The sequence below is a fragment of the Lethenteron reissneri genome, chromosome 68 (assembly GCF_015708825.2).
Source record: "Lethenteron reissneri isolate LAM-NWPU_2019-01 chromosome 68, ASM1570882v1, whole genome shotgun sequence".
NCBI classification, from domain to species: Eukaryota; Metazoa; Chordata; class Hyperoartia; order Petromyzontiformes; family Petromyzontidae; genus Lethenteron; species Lethenteron reissneri.
Genome location: NC_083846.1, coordinates 2,875,603 through 2,899,444, shown reverse-complemented (window position 1 = coordinate 2,899,444; position 23,842 = coordinate 2,875,603). Strand labels below are relative to the sequence as shown.

General features: G+C 48.5%; 1 protein-coding gene across 1 annotated transcript; it reads right to left on the bottom strand.

Moving 5' to 3' along the window:
• Nucleotides 1-5,808: 5,808 nt before the first annotated feature.
• On the bottom strand, nt 5,809-9,185 carry LOC133360342 (potassium voltage-gated channel subfamily A member 2-like). The gene has a single exon (XM_061579014.1). The coding sequence runs from the start codon at nt 8,962-8,964 to the stop codon at nt 7,345-7,347; it is 1,620 nt and encodes a 539-aa protein (XP_061434998.1). The 5' UTR covers nt 8,965-9,185; the 3' UTR covers nt 5,809-7,344.
• Nucleotides 9,186-23,842: the final 14,657 nt, after the last annotated feature.

Sequence of the window (23,842 nt, the reverse complement as noted above, 5' to 3'; positions counted from 1 at the left end):
AACGTCGTGAGAATTATTTTATTATGTTTAATGTTTGATTTTTATTATTTTATTATTTCCCTTCTATGTGACTTTACCGAAAGAACCAAGAAGACACATTTATACTTTCGCGATCTAACCCAACAACAACAACAAGCCTCTATTACGGAGCATAATAATAATTACAACAACTATTAAAGCCGACGTGTTCATCATTGTTCTTAGAAATAGCAGAGTGGGCAGATAGAGAATTAGAACGAATTCCTGAAGCGACATTCCTCCCGGGAATTGGATGAGACGGGAATAACGATAAACTCAGCTCAGAGGTCGCAAACGGGTTTTGATTCCTTACCCGTACCCGGCCGCACCAGGGTCGCAAATGGATACCCGTACCCGTTCCCGGCCGGGTACCCGTTCCCGGCCGGGTACCCGTTCCCTACCCGTACCCTACCCGAAATGAGTGACAAACGGTTACTCACCAGTGACTCACGGCCTACCCGTACCCGGCAGGACCAGGGTCGCAAACGGGTACCCGTACCCGTACCTGGCCGGGTACGGGTAGCCGGGTATCGGGTAGAGTACGGGTATCAGGTACCCGGTTGCGACCTCTGACTCAGCTCCCCATTTCCCTCCCCTTTTCCTCCCTCCGCAATTTAGAACCACGCGTTGAGATTATTTTGATCATTTTTTTTGCTGCTCAAAATGTCCAAATGATGATGGGGGGGGGGGCACTTTGTTGAGCGGCTATCATTTGGGGTGGCCGGGTCGCTTCTGAAAAACAAGTTCACAGCCTCAGTGGCTTTGCCTGGTAGGATGGGGCATGGTTGAGTGTAGTATTTGTAGATTTGAAGCTTTCGTGATTGCAAGGATTCATATTCTTAGGTTTTTTTCGGTAAAGTCACGTAGGTAAAAATTTAAAATTAATAAAAGTGATACAGCTATCGTGCTGTGACGGGTCCACCTGAAGACGGAAGCTTGTGTTGCCTCCGAAACGTCGTGATTTTTATTTTATTTTTATTTTACTTTTATTAATTTTCAATTTTTACCTACGTGACTTTACCGAAAAAACCTAAGAATATGTAGTATTTGTGTCTGTGTCTGGGTGATGTGTTTATCCGTCTTGTACTTTGCACTCCGATTGTGTTTTTGTGTAATTGTTGTTGTTGCAATGTTCTCAGCCCATGCCCCGACTGGACATCTGTGGAAAAGAAAGAGCTTCTCTAGCTCATCGGATTCCACCTGCAGTTGAAATACCAAAAAAATATTCTGCAGAGCGATAGAGGAGGTGGTGGGGGGGGGGGCTGGAGATTGTTGGGATGGATTCCAAAATCCGCAGCTTCGTTACAGCTGCGACACCTTCCCTTGATGATGTCTGCATCCAGGGCGACGGAGCGATCACTATTGAAACCTTCCACGATTTCAAGCCGTCACTGTTAACGGACCCCTTGGTATGAAATCCTCCCTCCTCCACCTTGTCCTCGACGGAAAAAAAAATCTCGGCTAATTTGCATTCAAATCCTTCGTGGGAAATCCATGTTCGCGTTTTAGCCTTCGTGCTCGACTCCATCACGATCCGGGCAGAGACGCAGTTACACCAGAGGTCGAAAACGGGTTTTGATTCCTTACCCGTACCCGTACCCGGCCGCACCAGGGTCGCAAATGGGTACCCGTTCCCTACCCGTACCCGTACCCTACCCGAAATGAGTGACAAACGGTTACTCACCAGTGACTCACGGCCTACCCGTACCCGTACCCGGCCGCACCAGGGTCGCAAACGGGTACGGGTAGCCGGGTATCGGGTAGGGTACGGGTATCGGGTACCCGGTTGTGACCTCTGAGTTACACCAAATTTACAGCAGCAGCGGGGCAGAAGGCTTCATTGTTTTTCCCTCTCCACACAGAAGCACGAACCGACGTTAAAAAAAAAACCCAACAAAAGTCGATCGTGCCGTCTGTAGGTTCAGGTCCATCCGCACACCCCAAACGCGGCATTCCGAGTTCTAAAACGAGTTTGATGCGGTTCACAAAACAAACGAATATTCCAGAGCCGTAGCAATAATTCATGCTAATTCATCGCGCCTGTGTGTGTGTGTGAGTGTGTGTGAGTGTGTGTGTTAGTGTGTGTGAGTGTGTGTGCGAGTGTGTGAGAGTGTGAGTGTGTGAGTGTGTGTTAGTGTGAGAGTGAGAGTGTGTGAGTGAGTGTGAAAGAGTGTTTGAGTGTGTGAGAGTGTGAGTGTGTGAGTGAGTGGGTGTGAGAGTGAGTGTGTGAGAGTGAGTGGGTGTGAGAGTGAGTGTGTGTGAGAGTGTGTGTGATAGTGTGAGAGAGTGTGTGTGATAGTGTGAGAGAGTGTGTGTGAGAGTGTGTGTGAGAGTGTGTGAGTGTGTGAGAGTGTAAGTGTGAGAGTGTGTGTGAGTGTGAGAGTGTGTGTTATAGTGTGTGTGAGAGTGTGTGAGTGTGTGAGAGTGTAAGTGTGAGAGTGTGTGTTAGTGTGAGAGTGTGTGTGTGTGTGTGAGAGTGTGTGAGAGTATGTGAGAGTGTGCGTGAGTGTGTGAGAGTGTGTGTATGAGAGTGTGTGTTAGTGTGAGTGTGTGTGTGAGAGTGTGCGTGTAAGTGTGAGAGTATGTGTGTGTGTTAGTGTGTGTGTGAGTGTGTGTTAGTGTGAGAGTGTGTGAGTGAGTGTGAGAGTGTGTGTGAGAGTGTGTGTAAGTGTGTGAGAGTGTGAGTGGGTGAAAGTGAGGATGAGAGTGTGTGTGTTAGTGTGCGTTAGTGTGAGAGTGTGAGTGTGAGTGTGTGTGAGTGAGTGTGAGAGAGTGTGTGTGTGAGTGTGTAACAGCGTGTGTGTAAGTGTGTGTGTGAGGGTGTGTGAGAGTGATAGTGTGTGAGAATGTGTGTTAGTGTGAGAGTGTGTGAGAGTGTGAGTGGGTGAAAGTGAGGATGAGAGTGTGTGTTAGTGTGCGTTAGTGTGAGAGTGTGTGTGTGAAAGAGTGTGAGTGTGTGAGAGTGTGAGTGTGTGAGTGTGTGTGAATGAGTGTGAGAGAGTGTGTGTGTGAGTGTGTGACAGCGTGTGTATAAGTGTGTGTGAGGGTGTGTGAGAGTGATAGTGTGTGAGAATGTGTGTTAGTGTGAGAGTGTGTGTGAGAGTGTGAGTGTGTGTGAGTGAGTGTGAGAGAGAGTGTGTGTGTGAGTGTGTGTGAGAGTGAGAGGTGTGTGTGTAAGTGTGTGTGAGGGTGTGTGAGAGTGATAGTGTGTGAGAATGTGTGTTAGTGTGAGAGTGTGTGTGAGAGTGTGAGTGTGTGTGAGTGAGTGTGAGAGAGAGTGTGTGTGTGAGTGTGTGTGAGAGTGAGAGGTGTGTGTGTAAGTGTGTGTGAGGGTGTGTGAGAGTGATAGTGTGTGAGAATGTGTGTTAGTGTGAGAGTGTGTGTGTGTGAGAGTGAGTGAGAGTGTGTGAGAGAGTGAGTGTTTGTGAGGGTGTCTATGTGGGGAGCGGTGGTGTAGCGGTTAGCGCCCTGCACTACGAACCCGGCAACCCGAGTTCGATTCCCGCTCAAGGCCAACACCAGTGACAAATATCTGGGCATCCCCTAGGTCGACTCAGCCTCAAATGAGTACCTCGTGCTATGTGTCAAAAAAGATCGCCACTAGGGAGACAAAGACGGCCGGGCGTGGTGCTGGCCACCCACCTCCTCGTGTGCCGTGCCGGCTTTTATAGATGCCCGCTAATAGCACTTGCCCCAACAGTCTGTTGAGGCTATACGGGGGAACTTTGTCTTACTTTACAGAGCACCTTAAAGAGTCGGGAGAACAACGTTAACTCGAAATGTAGCGAAGCCGATTGATTTTTTCTTCTTCTTCAATCTACAGCGTGAAAGATTCCTGGCGAAACGATAAAACTTGCAGCTTTCCCTCTCGATGTTTCTCGTCGGCATTATAAACGGGCGCGATTTGCACGCAGTGTGTTAGCTCACGACACTTGCTCCAACAAATGTTGACTTAAAACTTTCGTGACTGCAGGAAATAATATTCTTGGTTCTTTCGGTAAAGTCACGTAGATAGATTATTTTTTTTTAAAGGAAAAAAATAAATTCATTGAAAAGAATAAAAGCTTTCATTATAAATAAAAATAATAAATAGAAAATAATAAAAGCTTTCGCGACCAATATTATTCATAATAAACGTTTTTGGGTTAGATCGCGTTATTTATAAATGTGTCGTAAACCCCTCCACCACCCGACACGGCCAATCAGTAAAAAAAGTGTCACGTTGACAAAAGACAAAATAGTTCACTACTTTAGCCCACCGGTGTGTTGAAGAGTGAATCCACGACATTTACAAATGAATTTTATAAAATTTGTACGATTTACATTTTTTATTTTATAATTTTATAATTTTTATTTTTTGTTTTCCATCTGCGTGACTTTACCGAAATTGCCCCTAAAAGTCTGCTGAGGCTACACGGGGGGTGGGGTTGTGATCTGCGTCTTCCTTGCGAGATTTCTTCCGCTCGCAACGGCGCTGAGCAAATGTTTGACAACGTCAAGGGGGGGGGGGGGGGGGGGGGGGCTCGTCTTCGACCGGAGCGACTTACTTCCTGTCGACGACGAACGTTCGTATAACGTCATCATCATCATCATCACCGTCGTTATAATCTCCGTCGCTCTAAACACACAGACTCGTGGCCAAATCGTTCGACTTACAACTGGGCGCTCGCTCTGCATTGCAAACCGACAAAGCGCTTTGTAATTGTACATCTCGACGCGAACAAAACATTATTCCGCATCCTTCAAGCTGCCCTCTTGCAACGTGAAGAACGCAGACGGCGTTGTACGCGAACAGGACAAGGACAATGCAATTGTGTCCCCGGGGCGAGCAGCTACATCACGGGGAAGTGGAGGCCAATCAGTGGCGTAGGCCTCAATGAGTTTCAAAGACAGTGCCCATTATAGTAGTAGTAGGTTTTTACCCTTTAAACTGGTACAAAACTGACACCTTTATACAAGGCATCATGTTTGCAATAACCGCAACACAAGCAGTCAAAATGCAAACAAAAAGAAACAACTCTGATGATGATAATGATATGCACTGTCCTTGAAGTTGATTGGTCCACACCCGAGACAGCTTTTCTTAGAGCCTAGTCTCCATTGGTGTTGGACCAGATGACGCCAAAAGGCGTACAACTCAAAGACAGCGCACTATCAGAGTATTGAGAGCTCGGGGTAAGCATTTACACTATGAGACATCTCCTTTACCAGTGGCAAAAAATAGTCGTAGGTTTTTACCCCTTTAAACTGGTACAAAACTGACACCTTTATACAAGGGACAATGCCCATTGTATGAAATAGATACTCGATGTAACACGATTTTTGTCCCTGGGTAGTAAGTGTTATTTCCTAGTTCTTTCGGTAAAGTCACGTAGAAGGGAAGTAATAACATAATAAAAATAAAACATAATAAAATAAAATAATTATTATTACTTCCCTTCTACGTGACTTTACGGAAAGAACCAAGAAGATGAATCCCTGCAGTCACGAAAGCTTTAAATCGAAATGTTATTTCCTAATTGCTTATGCCTCAAAGGTATAGAAAATACAGTAAATCTAGCTGTGACGGTCCCACCTGAAGACGGAGACTTGTGTTGCCTCCGAAACGTCGTGTTTTAATTGATTTATTTTCATTTTTCGATTTAAAGCTTTCGTGACTGCAGGGATTCATCTTATTGGTTCTTTCGGTAAAGTCACGTAGAAGGGAAATAATAAAATAATAAAAATATCTTTGTTTTATTTTTTTGTTTTATTTTAGTAAAAAAATGTATTTCATTATTTCCCTTCTACGTGATTTTACCGAAAGAACCAAGAAGATTATTTTCATTTATTATTATTTTATTTCTATTATTATTTTTTTAATGTTTTTTTCCTACGTGACTTTACCGAAAAAAACCTAAGAGCAAAAATGGCAATTGTTCCCAACAAACTTTGCTTTTGTGACCAGGACTTTACGTGAAGGAATAGCACAAATGCACACCACGTTTTATCATAGAAAATAGGTACATTTATAAATATCAATGTTCTCGTTACAAAAGCAAAGTTTGTGGGGAATAACAGCAATTTTCTATACGTTTGAGGCATACGCAATTAGGAAATAACACTTAGTACCCAGGACCAAAAGTAAAAAGAAATGTTCGTTACACGGTGAATTACACTGGTCAACAAAAAAAAACTTTTTTTTCTGGCCTGGACTTTTGCAGCTATTTTAGACTAATTCCAGGGTGCTGATTCCAAATCTGATCTCAGATTTGCTCTATCACATCATTTTTACGCTATCGGCATACCCCATTTTCATTGATTTTACCAGAAATTAACTCTGTCACTTATGATTTCAAGTTGTTGTGAGTCAGTGACTGCGTTAGTGTTAAAATATGGTTCTATATTTTAGGATAGTGTGTTCATAATATCATTGTATGTAGATATCCACATTCATTTAATATTTTTCTTCTGCAGTTTTTATTGAAAATGTAATATTTGATATCTCAAAAACCTGATGTGATGGACACAAACTGATGCCAGATTTGGAATCGGCACCCCAAAATTACCTTAAACCCGTTGGAATACCTTCTGCAAAAAAAAGTGTGTTGACCAGTGCAGAGCATGTTGTTGTTTGCATGCTCAGCACGGGCACTGCGTGTGGTGAACGCAGTAAGGTGATTCCTGGCAACAGGAATCATTTATTCGGCGTTCGAATATCTCAACGCCTCCTGTTTGATTACCAGAGAAGGCAGACACCTGTTATTATTATTTTTCACACTTTGATATTGCCAGAAAGGTCCCCGTGTTGTATAATTGTACACCGCCGATGGCACAGGTGCCAACACAAAGACAAAGATCTCCCGTGTAGCCTTAACAGACTGTCGGGGCAAGTGCTGTTAGCGAGCAGCACCTATGAAGGCCGGCACGGCACACGAGTCGGTGGGTGGTCAGCAACACGCCCGGCCGCCTTTGTCTCCCTAGTGGCGATGTTTTTGTTTTTACACGTAGCACTCGGTACTCAATTGATGCCGAGTCGACCTAGGGGAGGCCCGGTAATGGTTCCCGACAATCGTCACCGGTGTTGGCCGTGAGCGGGAATCGAACTCAAAGCGCAGCGCGCTAACCACCACACACCACCGCTCCCCACCACAGGTGCCAACACAAAGACAAAGATCCCCCGTATAGCCTCAACAGGCTGTAGGGGCAAGTCCTGTTAGCGAGCACCTACCAAACACACACATACACAGAAACACACACACACAAAACACCCCTCCCCCCAATGAATATTCCTTTGCCCCACCCCACCCCTGCCACTCCACCGATGATGGAGACGCGAAATCATCGTCACACGTCGGTTCTAAATCCCGCGTGCTCGGGCAGGTGGTTCGTCACGTGTGCGCCGAGTTCCAAGCTCTTGTTGAACGACAGCCCGTCACCAGAAGCGGCGGCCCTCTCGCTCTGCACGCTCATCTCGCTGCTCGTGCGCTTCAAGAAGTCTCCGTCGTTGTCGTCGTCGTCATCTCCTCCTGTTGCTGCTGCTCTTCCTCCTCCTCCGTTCACGTTGAAGCTGGACACGTGCGAGTACTGCCCCAGGTCCTCGCCGTCCGTCTCGCGGTGGTAGAAGTAGTTGAAGTTGGAGACGATCACGGGCACCGGCAGCGCGATCGTGAGCACGCCCGCGATGGCGCACAGCGAGCCCACGATCTTCCCTCCGACGGTCTTGGGCCACATGTCTCCGTATCCCACCGTGGTCATCGTGACCACGGCCCACCAGAACGCGTCGGGGATGCTCGTGAAGTCCGTGTCGGGCTCGTCAGTCTCGGCGAAGTAGACTGCGCTCGAGAAGAGGACGACGCCGATGAAGAGGAAGAAGACGAGGAGGCCGAGTTCGCGCATCGACGCGTTTAGGGTCCGCCCGAGTATCTGCAGCCCCTTGGAGTGTCGCGACAGCTTGAAGATCCTGAAGACGCGCACGAGGCGGACGACACGCAGGATGGCGAGCGACATCGTCTGCTGCCCGTTGCCCTGCCGCTGCGCGAGCTCCGTGCCGAGCGTCACGAAGTAGGGCACGATGGCCACGATGTCGATCACGTTCATGATGTTCTTGAAGAAGGCCGGCTTGCTGGGGCACGCCGCGAAACGCGCCGTGAGCTCGAAGCTAAACCACACGATGCAGACGGTCTCGATGATGAAGAACGGGTCGGCGAACGAGCCGCCGACGTCCGTTCCGCTCGTCCCGTTGTTGTTGTTGTCGTCGTTGTTGTTGACGAGCGGAGACGCCTCCACCTCCTTCTCGTCGCGAAACTCTGGCAGCGTCTCGAGGCAGAAGACGATGATCGAGACGAGGATGACGACCACCGACACGATGGCGATGCCGCGCGCCGCGCCCGAACTCTCGGGGTACTCGAAGAGGAGCCAAACGTGGCGCTGGAACTCGCTCGCCGGCATCGGCCTCTCCTCCTCCTCCTCCTGCCTCGCGTAGCCCTCGTCCTCCCGGTAGCGCACCATCGCCTCGTCGCCCAGCTCGTAAAACCTCACCTCTTCGGCGAAGATATCGAAGGGGACGCTAGCCGGCCTGCGTAGCCTGCCGCCAGACTGGTAGTAGTAGAGGATGGCATCGAAGCTGGGTCGGTTGCGATCGAAGAAGTACTCGTTACGCAGCGGGTCGAAGTAGCGCGAACGCCGATCCGCGTCGCCCAGCAGAGTGTCGGGGAACTGCGCCAACGTGCGCAGCTGCGTCTCGAAGCGCAGCCCGGACACGTTCACGAGCACGCGCTCGCAGCCTTCGTGATGGTGCTGCTGGTGCTGGTGGTGGTGATGCTGCTGCAGCACGCCCGATGCTTCTCCGACACCTCCACCATCATCATCATCATCGTCACCACAGCAACCATAGCCGCCTCCTGCTGTTGCTGCTGCTGCTGATGCTGCTCTACACGACTCCGCGTCGCCGTGTCTCGGCTCCATTCTCTCGTCTCACGCATCTCCAAGCTCAGCGCTTCCTCCTCCTCCTCTTCTTCCCGCTCCCGTCGCTACGGCTGCTTCTCTCCCCTCCTCGTCCGCTCGTCGCGATGGCACGCTGAGACCCCCACGGGCAGATGTGACGCTGGGAGGCGGTGGCATCTGCGTCGATAGCAGCAGCAGCAGCAGGCGCGTTCGTCACGACGAGCAAGGTGGTGGAGAGAGCGGAGTAGTCGTGGCTGCCCCTCCTCTGTCTCCTCCTCCTCCTCTTCCTCCTCCTCCTCCCCCCACTCCTCCTCCTCCTCCTCCACTCGCCATCGTTGGCTCCTGCTGTTCTTTGTTACTGCTGCTGCTCCTGGCTGCTGCGGTTTGTTTGGATGCGAGATGACGGGAGAGGCGAGGGTTTCACGGAACGCAGCGGAGAGCCAGTCAGCGCTGGGTGGTTGTGGTTGTTGTTGTGCTGCTGCTGCTGCTTGGTGGTGGTGGTGATGGTGGTGTTGTTGTGTTCAAGTGGTGGATCCAAGGGGGGGGGGGGGGAGAAGGGAGGGGGTGATGGGGCGATTGCCGCCCCCCCCCCACCCCACAGGTTGAGACACGACCAAAATAACACATTTTGTTTTATTAATATTTAACAGATAAAATACATTGACTGTGTTTTTTTTTCGTATTTACTAATGCAGGGCTCTTATTTTTTTAAGCTTTAAATGTAGGGTGACATCCCCCACCCGCCACCACCACCACCACGTCCTCCCCTCTCCACCCCGACCCTCTGAAATCCCCTCGAGAGGAGCGGCTCCGTCTCCATGCGGAAGTCGCCCCGCCCCTCCCGCGCGGAGACGGAGCGACTTTTCGATCCCGAAATCGCCGCTCGTGCAGCCGCAGTGGAGTGACTGGTCGCAAGGATGATGATGGTGGTGGTGGTTGTTGATGATGGAGAGGGAGGAGGAGGGGGAGGGGAGGGAGCGGTGGCGCAGCGGTTAGCGCCACGCAGCGCTACGAAACATGCAACGCCGAGGTCGATTGACGCACACGGCCACCAAGACCGGCAGTGACGATTTATCTGAACCGGTCCCGGGCCTCACCTAGGTCGACTCAGCCTCAAATGAGTACCCGGTGCGGTGTGTAGTAAACATCGCCAATGGGGGAGACAAAGGCGGCCGGGCATGGTGCTGGCCACCCACCCTCTCGTGCGCCGTGCCGGCCTTCATAGGCTGCTCGCTGTAGCAGCACTTGCCCCTACAGTCTGTTAATGCTATACGGGGGTTGGGGAGGGGGGCTCTTTTGTCTTTGTACGTTGAACTTTTTTCGCACCGTACGTCGTAGCCAGACCGTGCTAATCGGATGTGCGGTGGAGTGGGTGGGGGGTTATTCCAACATCTTCCGATTTTTTTGCGATTTAAATATCGATTTAAAGCTTTCGTGACTGCATGGATTCATATTCTTGGTGCTTTCGGTAAAGTCACGTAGAAGGGAAGTAATAAAATCATAAAAATAAAACATTTATTTTATCATGTTTTATTTTATTTTTTTCCTTCGACGCGACTCTTCTGAAATTCATACGGTAAAGTCGCGTAGGTAAAAAATGAAATAAAAATTAATTATTTTTATTAGTTTTTTCGGTAAAGTCACAAAATGAAATTAAAATTAATTATTTTTATTAATTTTCATTTCATTTTTTACCTACGTGACTTTACCGAAAAAACTAAGAGTACGAATCCTTGCAAGTCACGAAAGCTTCAAATCTAGAATCTTCTGAAATGGTTTAAGCGAGCGCTGAAGAGGAGGCGAAATGAGAGGCCGAGCTTCTCGACTCTCAAAGTCTCCTCGATGGCTCCGTCTGGTTGACGAAGGCGCCTCCCCCCCCCTCTCTCGCGAGGCAGTGGGCGACAGGAGATGCACCGATGGACAATTTAAATGAAAAAATAAACACATTCCTGCGGAGGGAGCTGGTAGGAACGTTGGGTTGCTCGGTCATTGGCCAGGGTCAACGGCGGCGTGGTGTATTCCGCAAATATGCCCGACTGTGAGGGCGGGCACAAGCCGGCGTGAGTAGGTTAAACATTGAGTTTTATAAGGGCACCACGGGGTGACCAGCCCCTCCCCACCCAGCCCCACTCTTCCCACCCAGCCCCTCCCCCCCCTCCCCACCCAGCCCCTCCCCACCCTCCCCTCCCCACCCAGCCCCTCCCCACCCTCCCCTCCCCACCCAGCCCCTCCCCACCCTCCCCTCCCCACCCAGCCCCTCCCCACCCAGCCCCTCCCCTCCCACCCAGCCCCACCCTTCCCACCCAGCCCCTCCCCACCCAGCCCCTCCCCTCCCACCCAGCCCCACCCACCCTCCCCACCCAGCTCCTCCCCACCCTCCCCTCCCCACCCAGCCCCTCCCTCCCCACACCAGCCCCTCCCTCCCCACCCAGCCCCTCCCTCCCCACCCAGCCCCTCCCTGCACGATGGACACAATAATCCCCTGTGGGCTGGTGTAACCAGGAGGTTCCTACCCGTATGAACTCTATATTGATTTATACTTTTACAAGGTAAGGCCCCCCGCTCCGCTTCGCTGTAGCTCTTTTTATTATTATTGTTACACGCTTTTGTTTAACTCACTCTGTCTGTTGTCGTAGTTGTTGTCGTATCCTCAAATCTTGCAACTCAATTTTAACCCACTTCCCAATGTGGTATCGACTGCAAACTTGGTATACTTATGTCACGCTGATGACAATACCATATTCTATCATAAAAAAATATATATTTTTAAAACATTCTTTTTTATATGTCATGTTTCGCCTTGGGTCTAATTGTCCACGCTCAACTGACGTTGGCTGTAAATCCACCACTGCCCCTTACGTTATGGCAAGCTTCGGGGCCACTTCCTGGAGTCGTGGAGTTCTTCCATTACGAATACGGTACATTTCATTAAGGCGTGTTTAAAAAAAGTATTTTTAAATGTTACTTATTCAGAAGCGACTTTGCCATCACGAATGAGAGCTCAACAAAGTCACCTTGTCTTTTGGACATTTATAGCAGCAACATAGAATCTAAATAATAATCTCAATGTCCGGTAGGGGCGGCTCAGAAAGTTACAACAATGCACAAAACGCACGCACAAAAAAAATTAACCCGTAAAAACAAAGTTTTTCACTATAAATCCTTTATATGCGTGGCGGCTAGAGTCCTCTCGTCCTCTGGCTTGAGATGGCTGCCACCTATGGGTCAGATGATTGCCTGCCACCATTAAGCAATTGGTAATTAAATATAATTTATTTTTTCCTAAAAAGTGTAACATTTTGGAAAAAAATGTTCACGAAAATAAATTGTCATGCATAACGAGTCTGTGTGCAAAATGTCAGCTCGATTGGATCACGGGAAGTGGGTTAAAAAACGACCGAAAGATTTGCACGGTCGTAAGCAAGCAAGCAAGCAAGTGAACTTAATATAAAGGATTTTAAAAACACACGATGGGAGTGTAAAGTATAAGAAAGGTCATAATCACTAAAAATAAACTCTTTTTTATTATTTTTTAACCAGGTAAGGCCCCACTGAGTTATGCACCTCTTTTGAAGAAGCTACCTCGCCCGTCACAGATGACATCTCGACAAAGAGAGTGGCTCATTATCGTCGCGTGGAAATTCACAGCAGCCGAAGACTCGAAGCGCGTGACGTCGGTTCTAAATGTGGAGGGGAAAAACCGGAGGACCCGGAGAAAAATCCACGCGACCACGGGGAGAGAGAGAGACACGAAAACTCCAAATATACAGCAGCAGGTGTCAGGGATCGAACCCACGGCCTTCTGTGTAGCAGGCGAGGTTAGGTAACATCTCCTAGCCACCGTGATGATGATGAGAGAGAGACACGCAAACTCCAAATATACAGCAGCAGGCATCAGGGATCGAACCCATGACCTCCTGCGTACCAGGCGAGGTAGTTAACATCTCCTAGCCACCGTGATGATGATGAGAGACGCAAACTCCAAATATACAGCAGCAGGCGTCAGGGTCGGGATCGAACTCACGACCTCCTGTGAACCAGGCGAGGTAGTTAACATCTCCTAGCCACCGTGATGATGATGAGAGACGCAAACTCTAAATATACAGCAGCAGGCGTCAGGGTCGGGATCGAGCCCACGACCTCCTGTATACCAGGCGAGGTAGTTAACATCTCCTAGTCACCGTGATGATGATGAGACGCAAACTCCAAATGTACAGCAGCAGGCGTCAGGGTCGGGATCGAACTCACGACCACCTGTGAACCAGGCGAGGTAGTTAACATCTCCTAGCCACCGTGATGATGATGAGAGACGCAAACTCCAAATATATAGCAGCAGGCGTCAGGGTCGGGATCGAACTCATGACCTCCTGTATACCAGGCAAGGTAGTTAATATCTCCTACGACGATGCTGATGATGGAATCTTGATGATATCCTCCGCCAAAGATAATTCCCAATTTCCGCGCAAAGGAATCCTGCCAGCAGATAACAGGAGTCGTTTGCGTTTTAGATTATTGATGTCTTCCCGTACTTTGAAGCCTATCCTCTCATTGATGTGAGCCAGCTCCATGCATCCTTCTCGGGGGCTCGCAACGGGACACAACAGCGGAGATCGGTCATGTGCCCTCTCTCTCTCTGTGTGTGTCTCTCATTTTTGTTACGATCAGTTGGAAACAAGAAGATGCTCGGTGTAGTCGGCACTTTGCTTCGTTCATCATTTCGTAATTTTTTTTTGATTTTTAAACTTTGCTTTATGTAAACCCTCACCTCTCGCTCACTCTCTCTCTCTCTCGCTCGCTCGCTCGCTCTCTTTACCGTGAATTAGCTCCGTCCTTATACTGGTAGGAACCTCCTGGTTCCACCAGCCTACAGGGGATAATTGTGTTCGTCCGTCCGTCGTGCATCTAAAAATGGGAGGGGTGGGGCTGGGTGGAGAGGGGAGGGTGGTGAGGGGCTGGGGAGGGAGGGGCTAGGTGGAGAGGGGAGGGGCTGGGTGTGGCTAGGTGGGGAGGGGAGGGTGTGGAGGGGCTGGGTGGGGAGGGTGGGGCGGGGCTGGGTGGGGAGGGAGGGGCTGGGTGGGGTGGGAGGGGTGGGGCTGGGTGGGGAGGGGCTGGTCACCCCGTGGTGTCCTTATAAAACTCAACGTTTAACCTACTCACGCCGGCTTGTGCCCGCCCTCACAGTCGGGCATATTTGCGGAATACACCACGCCGCCGTTGACCCTGCAGGCCATTGACCGAGCAACCCAACGTTCCTACCAGCTCCCTCCGCAGGAAAGTGTAATGAGTGTCGCGCGGTTGTGCGTTCGTGACGACTCAAGTTGAATTCCTATCCTGCCAAAAACTACAAACAATGTATTTTTTCTATGTAACCAGGTAAGGGCCACTGTATGTATGTATGTGGAACTTATTTCGCATCGTACGTAGCCAATCTTGCTCATCGGAGGTTGCAGGGGAAGGACAACAAACTATGGGTCTCTGTGTGAGTCTATGGGTCTCTGTGTGAGTCTGTGGATCTCTGTGTGAGTATGTGGGTCTCTGTGTGATTCTATGGGTCTCTGTGTGAGTCCATGGGTCTCTGTGTGAGTCTGTGGGTCTCTGTGTGAGTCTATGGGTCTCTGTTTTAGTCTTTGGGTCTTTATCTGAGTCTGTGGATCTCTGTGTGAGTATGTGGGTCTCTGTGTGAGTCTATGGGTCTCTGTGTGAGTCTATGGGTATCTGTGTGAGTCCATGGGTCTCTTGTGTGAGTCTATACGTATCTATGTGAGTCTATGGGTCTCTGTGTGAGTATGAGGGTCTCTGTGTGAGTCTATGGGCCTCTGTGTGAGTCTATGGGTCTCTACGTGAGTCTATAGGTCTCTGTGTGAGTCTGTGGGTCTCTGTGTGAGTCTATGTATGTTGAACTTTTTTCGCACCGTACGTAGCCAACCGCGCTAATCGGAGGTGCGGGGGAAGGACAACGAACTAAACACAAACAGCAGTCCTAAATAGATGAGTTTCCATGGTGCAGCGTCTATGGCAGTGGCTCCTAACCTCGACTCCAGCCTTGCCATCCCATTGTTTTATGTCAATAGACACACACATGTATGTTTGATGAAACAAAGTAAGCTCTACGTTCTTGCCCGTGCTTAATTTGCGTTGTCGATGATTTTCCTTCAAAAAAAATCCGTCCACGTCTCGCACGCCCCCCCCAGAAAGGGCATCTCGCACCCCCAGGGAATGCGAGATACACCCCAGGATAATAAGAACCAACTTTACCTAAAGACTATCTGGTTCTTTCGGTAAAGTGACGTATAAAGATAAAATAATAAATTAAATACGAGCATACGACGTTTCGATCGCAACACAAGCAATCGTCATCAGGTATAAATGAAATAGAAACACAAATCTAGTATGCTTAGAAATGTGATGTAATACAACAGAGAGTCGGATAACATAGCGGTCAACACCCTACCTGGTTGAATACGTTCTTCCTGAGAATGCTAAATTTGAGAGAGAGAGATAAAACACAGAACCAGAGACATATAGACAGACATATAAGCAGAGACAGATATCACAGAGATACATAGAGGGAGAACATACATAGGCACACAGAGAAACCACGCCTCTGTGTCGAGGCCTTAAATAGAGAGAGGGGGCGGAGAGAGAGGGAGGGGTGAGAGAAATTAGCATGTCAATGAGTGGCACGGTGAGTGGCACGTGACTTTACCGAAAGAACCAAAGAGTAATTCCTGTAGTCACGAAAGCTTCAAATCAAGATAAGAACCAACCGGTCTAGGCTGTCCAAGGTGCACCGTGCAAGCTGTTCGTGGCGGGGTACAGGAGACGGACTGATGCGGTGCAAGAGGATGTGGACTTGCTGACGACAGGTACCAGCGGTGTCAAGATCGGCCTCTGTGGAGGAGGCTCGTGAAGGACGCTGCTCCAGCAACAGCGGAGGGTGGAGAAGCGACGCTCAGAGCACATTGAGACATTTGAAATGCCTCAAGGTGCACCTAGCCTGGCACAACAGCTGTAGCGACGTCACCACCACTTCGTGGCGAACGACAGCTGTTGTTTGTGTTGGTGGAGTGTTAGACATGACCACCGTTGACTGCGACTCAGTGTTAATATAGACTGGCGTATGGATTGGCAAACAAGACTGTATATCATGAAATTACACCGCTATTCTTAGTAACGCTATCAGCACCAGCAGAGGCATCCCCCAATAGCGTCATCATCTGTAGCATCGCCACCACCACCACCATCGGTAAACTACTCAACATTGTTGCCACCACCATTATTAATTGCAAAATCGACCACCAACACCACCTATCATCATCACCGCCGCCACCGCCGCCGCCTAAATTACCATCGTAATCTCTTTGGTTATTTCGGTAAAGAACACGTAGAAAGAAAATAAATTAAGTAATAGAGTACGACGTTTCGATTGCAACAGCTCCCTCCAACGACCCTCGATCAACTCCCAGCCCCAGCAACAGCTGAGCGCGTAATAAATAACGGTACATCCGTGGAAGATTCGTGGGATTTCACGGCGTTCTCTTCAGAACAGGCAAACGAGGCACAAGCTCGGTAGCTCGAGACCACGTTCCTTTGCACATTCCGAGGGGAGGGGTGGGGGTCACGGCCTTGCCCGTGTGACCTCTCTCTCTCTCTCTGACCTCTCTAGTCATTTGCTATGAAGAGAGGAGGGCCATTGCCTGAAACGTCGCCCACTGTAGACTTGTCTTCGTGCGACACTTCAGACGCAGTGTCGCCGATGAATTGCGTTGAGGTTTTTGTGTTTTTTTAATTTTTCGTTCGTGTCGTTTGTCCGTGCGAGTGCACTTTGAGAGCGAGCGAGCGAGTGATGTGCGCTAGCGGCAACCATTTTTTTTTCGGCTGGCCTCTTGGAGTGGCCAGAATTCCCTTTGGAAGGGGACAGCCAGCCGAGTCTTCAAGTCGTCTCTCCATTCGCAACAATAGCTGACTACCTTTGACGTTGCTGCTGTTATCATCATCATCATCATTGTTATCATCATCATCGGCATCATCATCATCGGTCGTAAAGTTGAATTCAACCCGAAAGTCCATCGCAGTCGCGACCCGATCCAACTTGGCACCTCGCGTCAAAACTCAATGTCAGTTTGGCTCACAAGTAAGCCAATCAAGATCTTGAAGTTGCAGGGTTACTCTTTGCCAGGGTCTCCGTTATTTTCTTTTTTAAATCCTTTATATTAAGTTCGCTTGCTTGCTTACGACCGTGCAAATCTTTCGGTCGTTTTTTAACCCACTTCCCGTGATCCAATCGAGCTGACATTTTGCACACAGACTCGTTGTGCGAGACAATTAATGTTCGTGAATTTTTTTTCCCCAAAACTTTACACTGTTTAGGGAAAACAAATAAAATATTTTATTACCAATTGCTTAATACTGGCAGACAATCATCTGACCCATAGGTGGCAGCCATCTCAAGCCAGAGGACGAGAGGACTCTAGCCGCCACGCATATAAAGGATTTATAGTGAAAAACTTTGTTTTTACTGGTTATACTTATTCTCGCTCTCTTCCCGCAGCCCGCCACTCCCAAAAAACCCTTGTGTCCATTTAATTGGAATACAGCAACAACAAACAATGCAGGTGTGTGGACTCTGAGACGATGTCGAGGCGAACCCACACTGAGAGTGGTGCTCGTTGGGTTCAGGTTGTTTGTTTGCGAGGGTCGCGGAAGCCCGCACTACGGGAGTGGTGGTAGCAGCAGTAGTGTGGGCATCCCAGCAAAGTAAAATTAACGGACAAAACTCAGCGCATTCGTCAATAGCAATATGCTGTGCCGCGTGGTAACGTATATAGCGGGCAACGTTTCGGGCAATGGCTCATTTTTTAAAATCTTTTATATTAAGTTCGCTTGCTTGCGTGCTTGCGTGCTTGCTTGCTTGCTTACGACCGTGCACATCTTTCGGTCGTTTTTTAAACCCACTTCCCGTGATCCAATCGAGCTGACATTTTGCACACAGACTCGTTGTGCGAGACAATTAATGTTCGTGAAAAAAACTTTCCAAAATTTTACACTGTTTAGGGAAAGCAAATTAAATATTTAATTACCAATTGCTTAATACTGGCAGACAATCATCTGACCCATAGGTGGCAGCCATCTCAAGCCAGAGGACGAGAGGACTCTCGCCGCCACGCATATAAAGGATTTATAGTGAAAAACTTTGTTTTTACGGGTTATACTTGTTAAATCCTTTATATTAAGTTCGCTTGCTTGCTTGCTTGCGTGCTTGCGTGCTTGCTTGCTTGCTTACGACCGTGCAAATATTTCGGTCGTTTTTTAACCCACTTCCCGTGATCCAATCGAGCTGACATTTTGCACACAGACTCGTTGTGCGAGACAATTAATGTTCGTGAAAAAAACTTTCCAAAATTTTACACTGTTTAGGGAAAGCAAATTAAATATTTAATTACCAATTGCTTAATACTGGCAGACAATCATCTGACCCATAGGTGGCAGCCATCCCAAGCCAGAGGACGAGAAGACTCTAGCCGCCACGCATATAAAGGATTTATAGTGAAAAACTTTGTTTTTACGGGTTATACTTGTTATGAGCTCAGAAGAAATGGCCATTGACTCAAATTCGTCGTCGATTTGATATACATTGCCCCCCCTTTTAAAGCCACACACACAGTGTTACTATTGACGAGGGTGCTGACATATTGTTAGTTGTGCCACTGCCAACGCAGCAAAGACGGTGGTGGGCCAACCGCATAGACGCGCGGCGCTTTTAGGACGCGTTGCTTCCGCGGCCGTCTGGAACGCTCTCTTCCCTTCCGATACCAGGAAGCCACTTGGAGCTGTGCAATTTTAGATCATCTCGATGAGTGGTTCTTGACCCTTCACTGCAGCATTGCACCCCAATGGTTTGTCAGTCGTTGAAACAGATGCGACAATTTAAATTTTGATTTAAAGCTTTCGCGACTGCAGGGATTCATATTCTTGGTTCTTTCAGTAAAGTCACGTAGAAGGGAAATAATAAAATAATATGAATATAAAATAATAAAAATTCTCACGACGTTTCGACTGATGATTGCTGCTTGTGTTGCAGTCGAAACGTCGTGAGAATTTTTATTGTTTTATATTAATATTATTTTATTATTTCCCTTCTACGTGGCTTTACCGAAAGAACCAAGAATAAGATGCGACAATGTTAATAGCTGCACAGCGGGTTTGATGAAACCAACTTAAGTTGCTCCTTACGTTGCCCCGTGCTTAATTTGTGTTTTCGACGATTTACCTTCTAAACAAAATAAAATCTGGCCACGTCTCGCATCCCCAGCAAGGGCATCTGGCTCCCCCAGTGGGTGTGTGATGCACCCCAGGCCAAGAATCACTGCAGTCCCAGATTGACAAACTAATTTCTTGACATACTCTTAGGTTTTTTTCGGTAAAGTCACGTAGGTAAAACATAAAATTAAAATTAAAGTAATAATAGAAATAAAATAAAATAATAAATCAGTAAATCAAAGTTGTGATTTATTATTTATTTTATTTCTATTATTATTTTTATTAATTTTATTTTTTACCTACGTGACTTTACCGAAAAAAACCTAAGAGTATGATTCCTTCCAGTCACGAAAGCTTCAAATCTAGAATTAATTTCTTGACGACTGCCTTTTTTTTGCTTTCAGTTTAATGCCCTTCGTCCGCACCTCCGATTATCGACGGTTGGACTACGTACGGCGGTGCGGAATAACTTCAACATACACACAGCAGCAGCAGCAGCACCACCACCAGCACTGAATATTGTGTTCACATAAGTATCGCAAAGTGACAAGCGCATGCGTGACCAGACAGCAGGAGAGGCAGACCAAACGGGGGGTGGGGGGGGTGATGTGGCTCGCTTTTTCAATGGCCCAGTAAAACAACAACACACTAAAGCACATGCACAAACACGCCAACCACCACCACCCACCCATCCAGCCCCGCGATAATAATTCAGAGCCAAAGGGTCAAATCACTCCTCGACAGTGGAGGGCGACTTCGTTTTGCTCGCCAGGGCCTCTTCCCTCTCTGTCCGGGCAGAGAGCGGGGCCCCAATGGCCGGTTTATCAGGCCTGTCCTTGAGGCGACAGCCTACGCCTTGCATGAATAGGCCTCCTGTTACAAGGCGGTGGAATCTCTGTGTTGGCACTGCCCTCAGGCCTGTCCGTGAGGCAACAGCCTAAATCTTGTAGGAGTAGGCCTACTCCTCCATCTATAATGCGGTGGACACTCTGTGTTGGCACTGCCCTCAGGCCTGTCTGTGAGGCCGTCAATGGCCTCATCTTGTAGGAGTAGACCTCCATCTATAACGCGGTAGACACTCTGTGTTGGCACTACCCTCAGGCCTGTCCGTGAGGCAACAGCCTCGCCTTGTAGGAGTAGACCTCCTCCATCTATAACGTGGTGGACACTCTGAGTTGGCACTGCTCTTAGGCATGTCCAGAAGGCCGTCAATGGCCTCATCTTATAGGAGTAGGCCTACTCCTCCATCTATAACGTGGTGGAATCTCTGTGTTGGCACTGCCCTCAGGCCTGTCCGTGAGGCGACAGCCTCATCTTGCAGGAGTAGGCCTACTCCTCCATCTATAACGTGGTGGACACTCTGAGTTGCCACTGCCCTCAAGCCTGTCCGTGAGGCGACAGCCTCATCTTGTAGGAGTAGGCCTACTCCTCCTCCATCTATAAGGCGGTGGACACCCTGAGTTGGCACTGCCCTCAGCCCTGTCCGTGAGGCGACAGCCTCGCCTTGTAGGAGTAGACCTCCTCCTCCTCCATCTATAACGCGATGGACACTCTGTGTTGCCACTGCCCTCAGGTCTGGAGTCAATGAGACGGCATCCTAACCCAGCAGGAAGCCTCCTGCTATAAGGCGGTGGTGCGTGGTGGACTATTTGTGTCGGCACTGCCCGCAGTTATGTCGTGAGGGTGGCGGCCTGACTTCGTAGGAGGAGGCCTGCTCCTGCTATAACGCGGTCGAAGAGGCCTCCTGCTACAATGCAGTGGAACGCGCTGGGCGTTTTGTGTTGGCACTACCCTCAGATCTGTCGTCAATGAGGTGACGGCCTAACATCCTTCTGCTATAACCCGGTGGACTCTTTTCATTGGCACCGCTCGCAGATCTGCCGTGAGCTAGGCGGCCTAACCCCCTTGCAGGAGGCATCATCTTGCTGTCACGTGGTGGAGTCTTTTTATTATTACACGCTTTCTATTAACTCACTCTGTCTGTTGTTGTTGTCGTTGTTGTATCCTCAAATCTTGTAACTCAATTTAACCCACTTCCCAATGTGTTATCGACTGCAAATTTGGTATACTTATGTCATACTGATGACAATACTATATTCTATCATTACAAATAAAAAACATATTTTTAAACCATCTTTTTTATATGTTATGTTTTATTACACGCTTTCTATTAACTCACTCTGTCTGTTGTTGTTGTATCCTCAAATCTTGTAACTCAATTTTAACACACTTCCCAATGTGTTATCGACTGCAAATTTGGTATACTTATGTCATACTGATGACAATACTATATTCTATCATTACAAATAAAAAAATATTTGTAAACAATCTTTTGTATATGTTCTGTTTCGGCTTGGCTCTAATTGTCCGCGCTCAACTGACGTTGTCTGTAAATCACCACAGTCCCTTAAGTTGTGGCAAGCTTCGGGCCCACTTCCTGGAGTCGTGGAGTTCTTCCATTACTCGTACGGTACATTTCATTAAAGCGTGTTTTTTAAAAAAGTTTTTTTTAAAAATATTACTTCTTGTTCGCACTGCCCAGCAGGCATGCCATGAGGCGCAGGCCTCAACTTGCAGGTTGGGGCCTCATCCTTCTATAACGCGGCGAGGCCCTCTGTAAACTCACACGTTTCTCACGACGATTCGATTCTATCCTTGCGTACGGCAATACAATACTGCATATCCGATCACGGTGTTGATGATCTTGTGCTTTATTTATAGAGCGCCTTGAAGGCGCTTAACATAATTTAACACAGACGGTATATACAAACAAACAATATCGACGGCAGGGTCGTGCAGCGGACGAGAAACGGGTGATCAAGATGTAGAGGTTCAATAGGGGTGAGGGTAGGGGAACAGTGGAGGGGGGAAGGAAGAGGAGGAGGAATGGACAGTGGAGAAGAAGTTTGAGGCTTTAAGACAGGAACGTAAGGAGGTTAAGGAAGGGAGGGAGGGGGGGTGGGCGGCATAATGTGATGAAGATGAGTGGATGATAGGGGCCAGCCTCATAGCAGCAAACATGCTCAGCTTGGGTTACTCTCGAGGAGCAAATATCGGCCACCCCCACGTGCCCACATCCCTCCCAAGTGCCCCCCACGCGTACCACGTGGACAAATCGTTGGTCAATTAATCCCCCATGATCCACGTGGCATGGGCAGGCCGTCGCTCAGCAGCGGATTGACACAAATGGCTGTACGAGTGGCTGTCCACGACAAAACGTTTCTCTTTGGGCGAGATCGCGTGAATAGAAATGTGTCGCTAATCCGCCACCACCCGACACAGCCAATTATGGTTGTAACGTAAACGAAACGTGCCCAATGCGTTACTACTTCCTCGCGTGGGATATTGCTATCTTTGGGCTATTGCATTCTACGAACAAAACGGGCATTTTGTACAAAAGAAAAAGGTAACGAATCTGAACAGTGTCAGTAATGGAGGCCTCGCCTTGTCCACATGAGCAGTAATCACGCGAACTCAAGTCATCCTCGCAGCAGCAAGCGGCCTTTGGCTGAGCCATCGAAAAAAGACGGTCACCGCTTCGCACGGCGCTTTCAGATGCGCTTCTGCGTCCATCTGCAATGCTCTTCCGATGTTCGGCAGTCACCGGGAGATATTCTCTTTTAAATCTCGTTTGTTGTCCTTCCCCCGCACCTCAAATTATCATGGTTGGCTACGTACGGTGCGAAAGAAATTCAACTCACATGCACAACGACTGCCGATTCCCCCGCCGTGGCACTTGCCGCAATAGCTGTCCAACATCAAACAACGAGGAACTGAGGAATTGGTGGATATCTGAACACACTGCCGCCACCCACGCACGTGCAAAGCATCTTCAGCCCAAACATCTGAAATTATTATCATCAAATATCCCCCCCCCCCCCCCGCGCGTCGTTCTGTTGATGCCACCGTTCAGGAAATGTATTTCTCAGCTCAAGACACCGTCTCAGTGCTCCCGACTCGTTGATTTACTCACAGCTTGATGCACGGAATTGGAATTATACCTCCGATTCTTGCTGTTGTTTCCTTTGCGTTTCATTCGATGATCGACCGTCAATCCTTTTGGCACGCTCCATCTGCATTACCGCCAGCAAGTCGTTTAAGTTCACGATTGAGCTCAAGTTTTCGTTGTCAGCTTCATTTAAAAACTGTTGATACATGCATAGCAGCCCTAAGAAACCTGCCCACGTAGTTCTCAAGGATATATCTTCATTGTGAACCCAAGTCGTTAGCGGGTACAAATAAAAAAAAATCTGAAAAAAATGTCTGTGAGCACAAGCTTGCATGCTTATATAGAAAAAAATTCAGATCTAAAATATTGACAAATTTGGACTCATTAGAGCCATAAGAACTATGAGTAGGATGTATGTGAATACCATTGGTTTGGTTGATCGAACTGCGAATAATACAATAATCCACGATTATAGCAGCTTCTTTTGCGCCTCCTGGCTTTGCAGCTTTAACTCGGAACTAACGTTTTCCATGATCGCCCTTTGCTCATTACAGATGACTTCTCGCATGGCGCTGCATCTTCGTGTCCACAGTTTCGCTCGAGTCTATTTTATTGCGCCAAGCACATCGTCGGCGCCGTTTGCCGCACGTGCGAAAGCTCCTCTGCGATGAAGATGTGACTTGGCGGGCA

Coding starts and splice junctions, on each gene's coding strand:
- LOC133360342 (XM_061579014.1), bottom strand. CDS start 8,964: ATGGAGCCGAGACACGGCGACGCGGAGTCGTGTAGAGCAGCATCAGCA.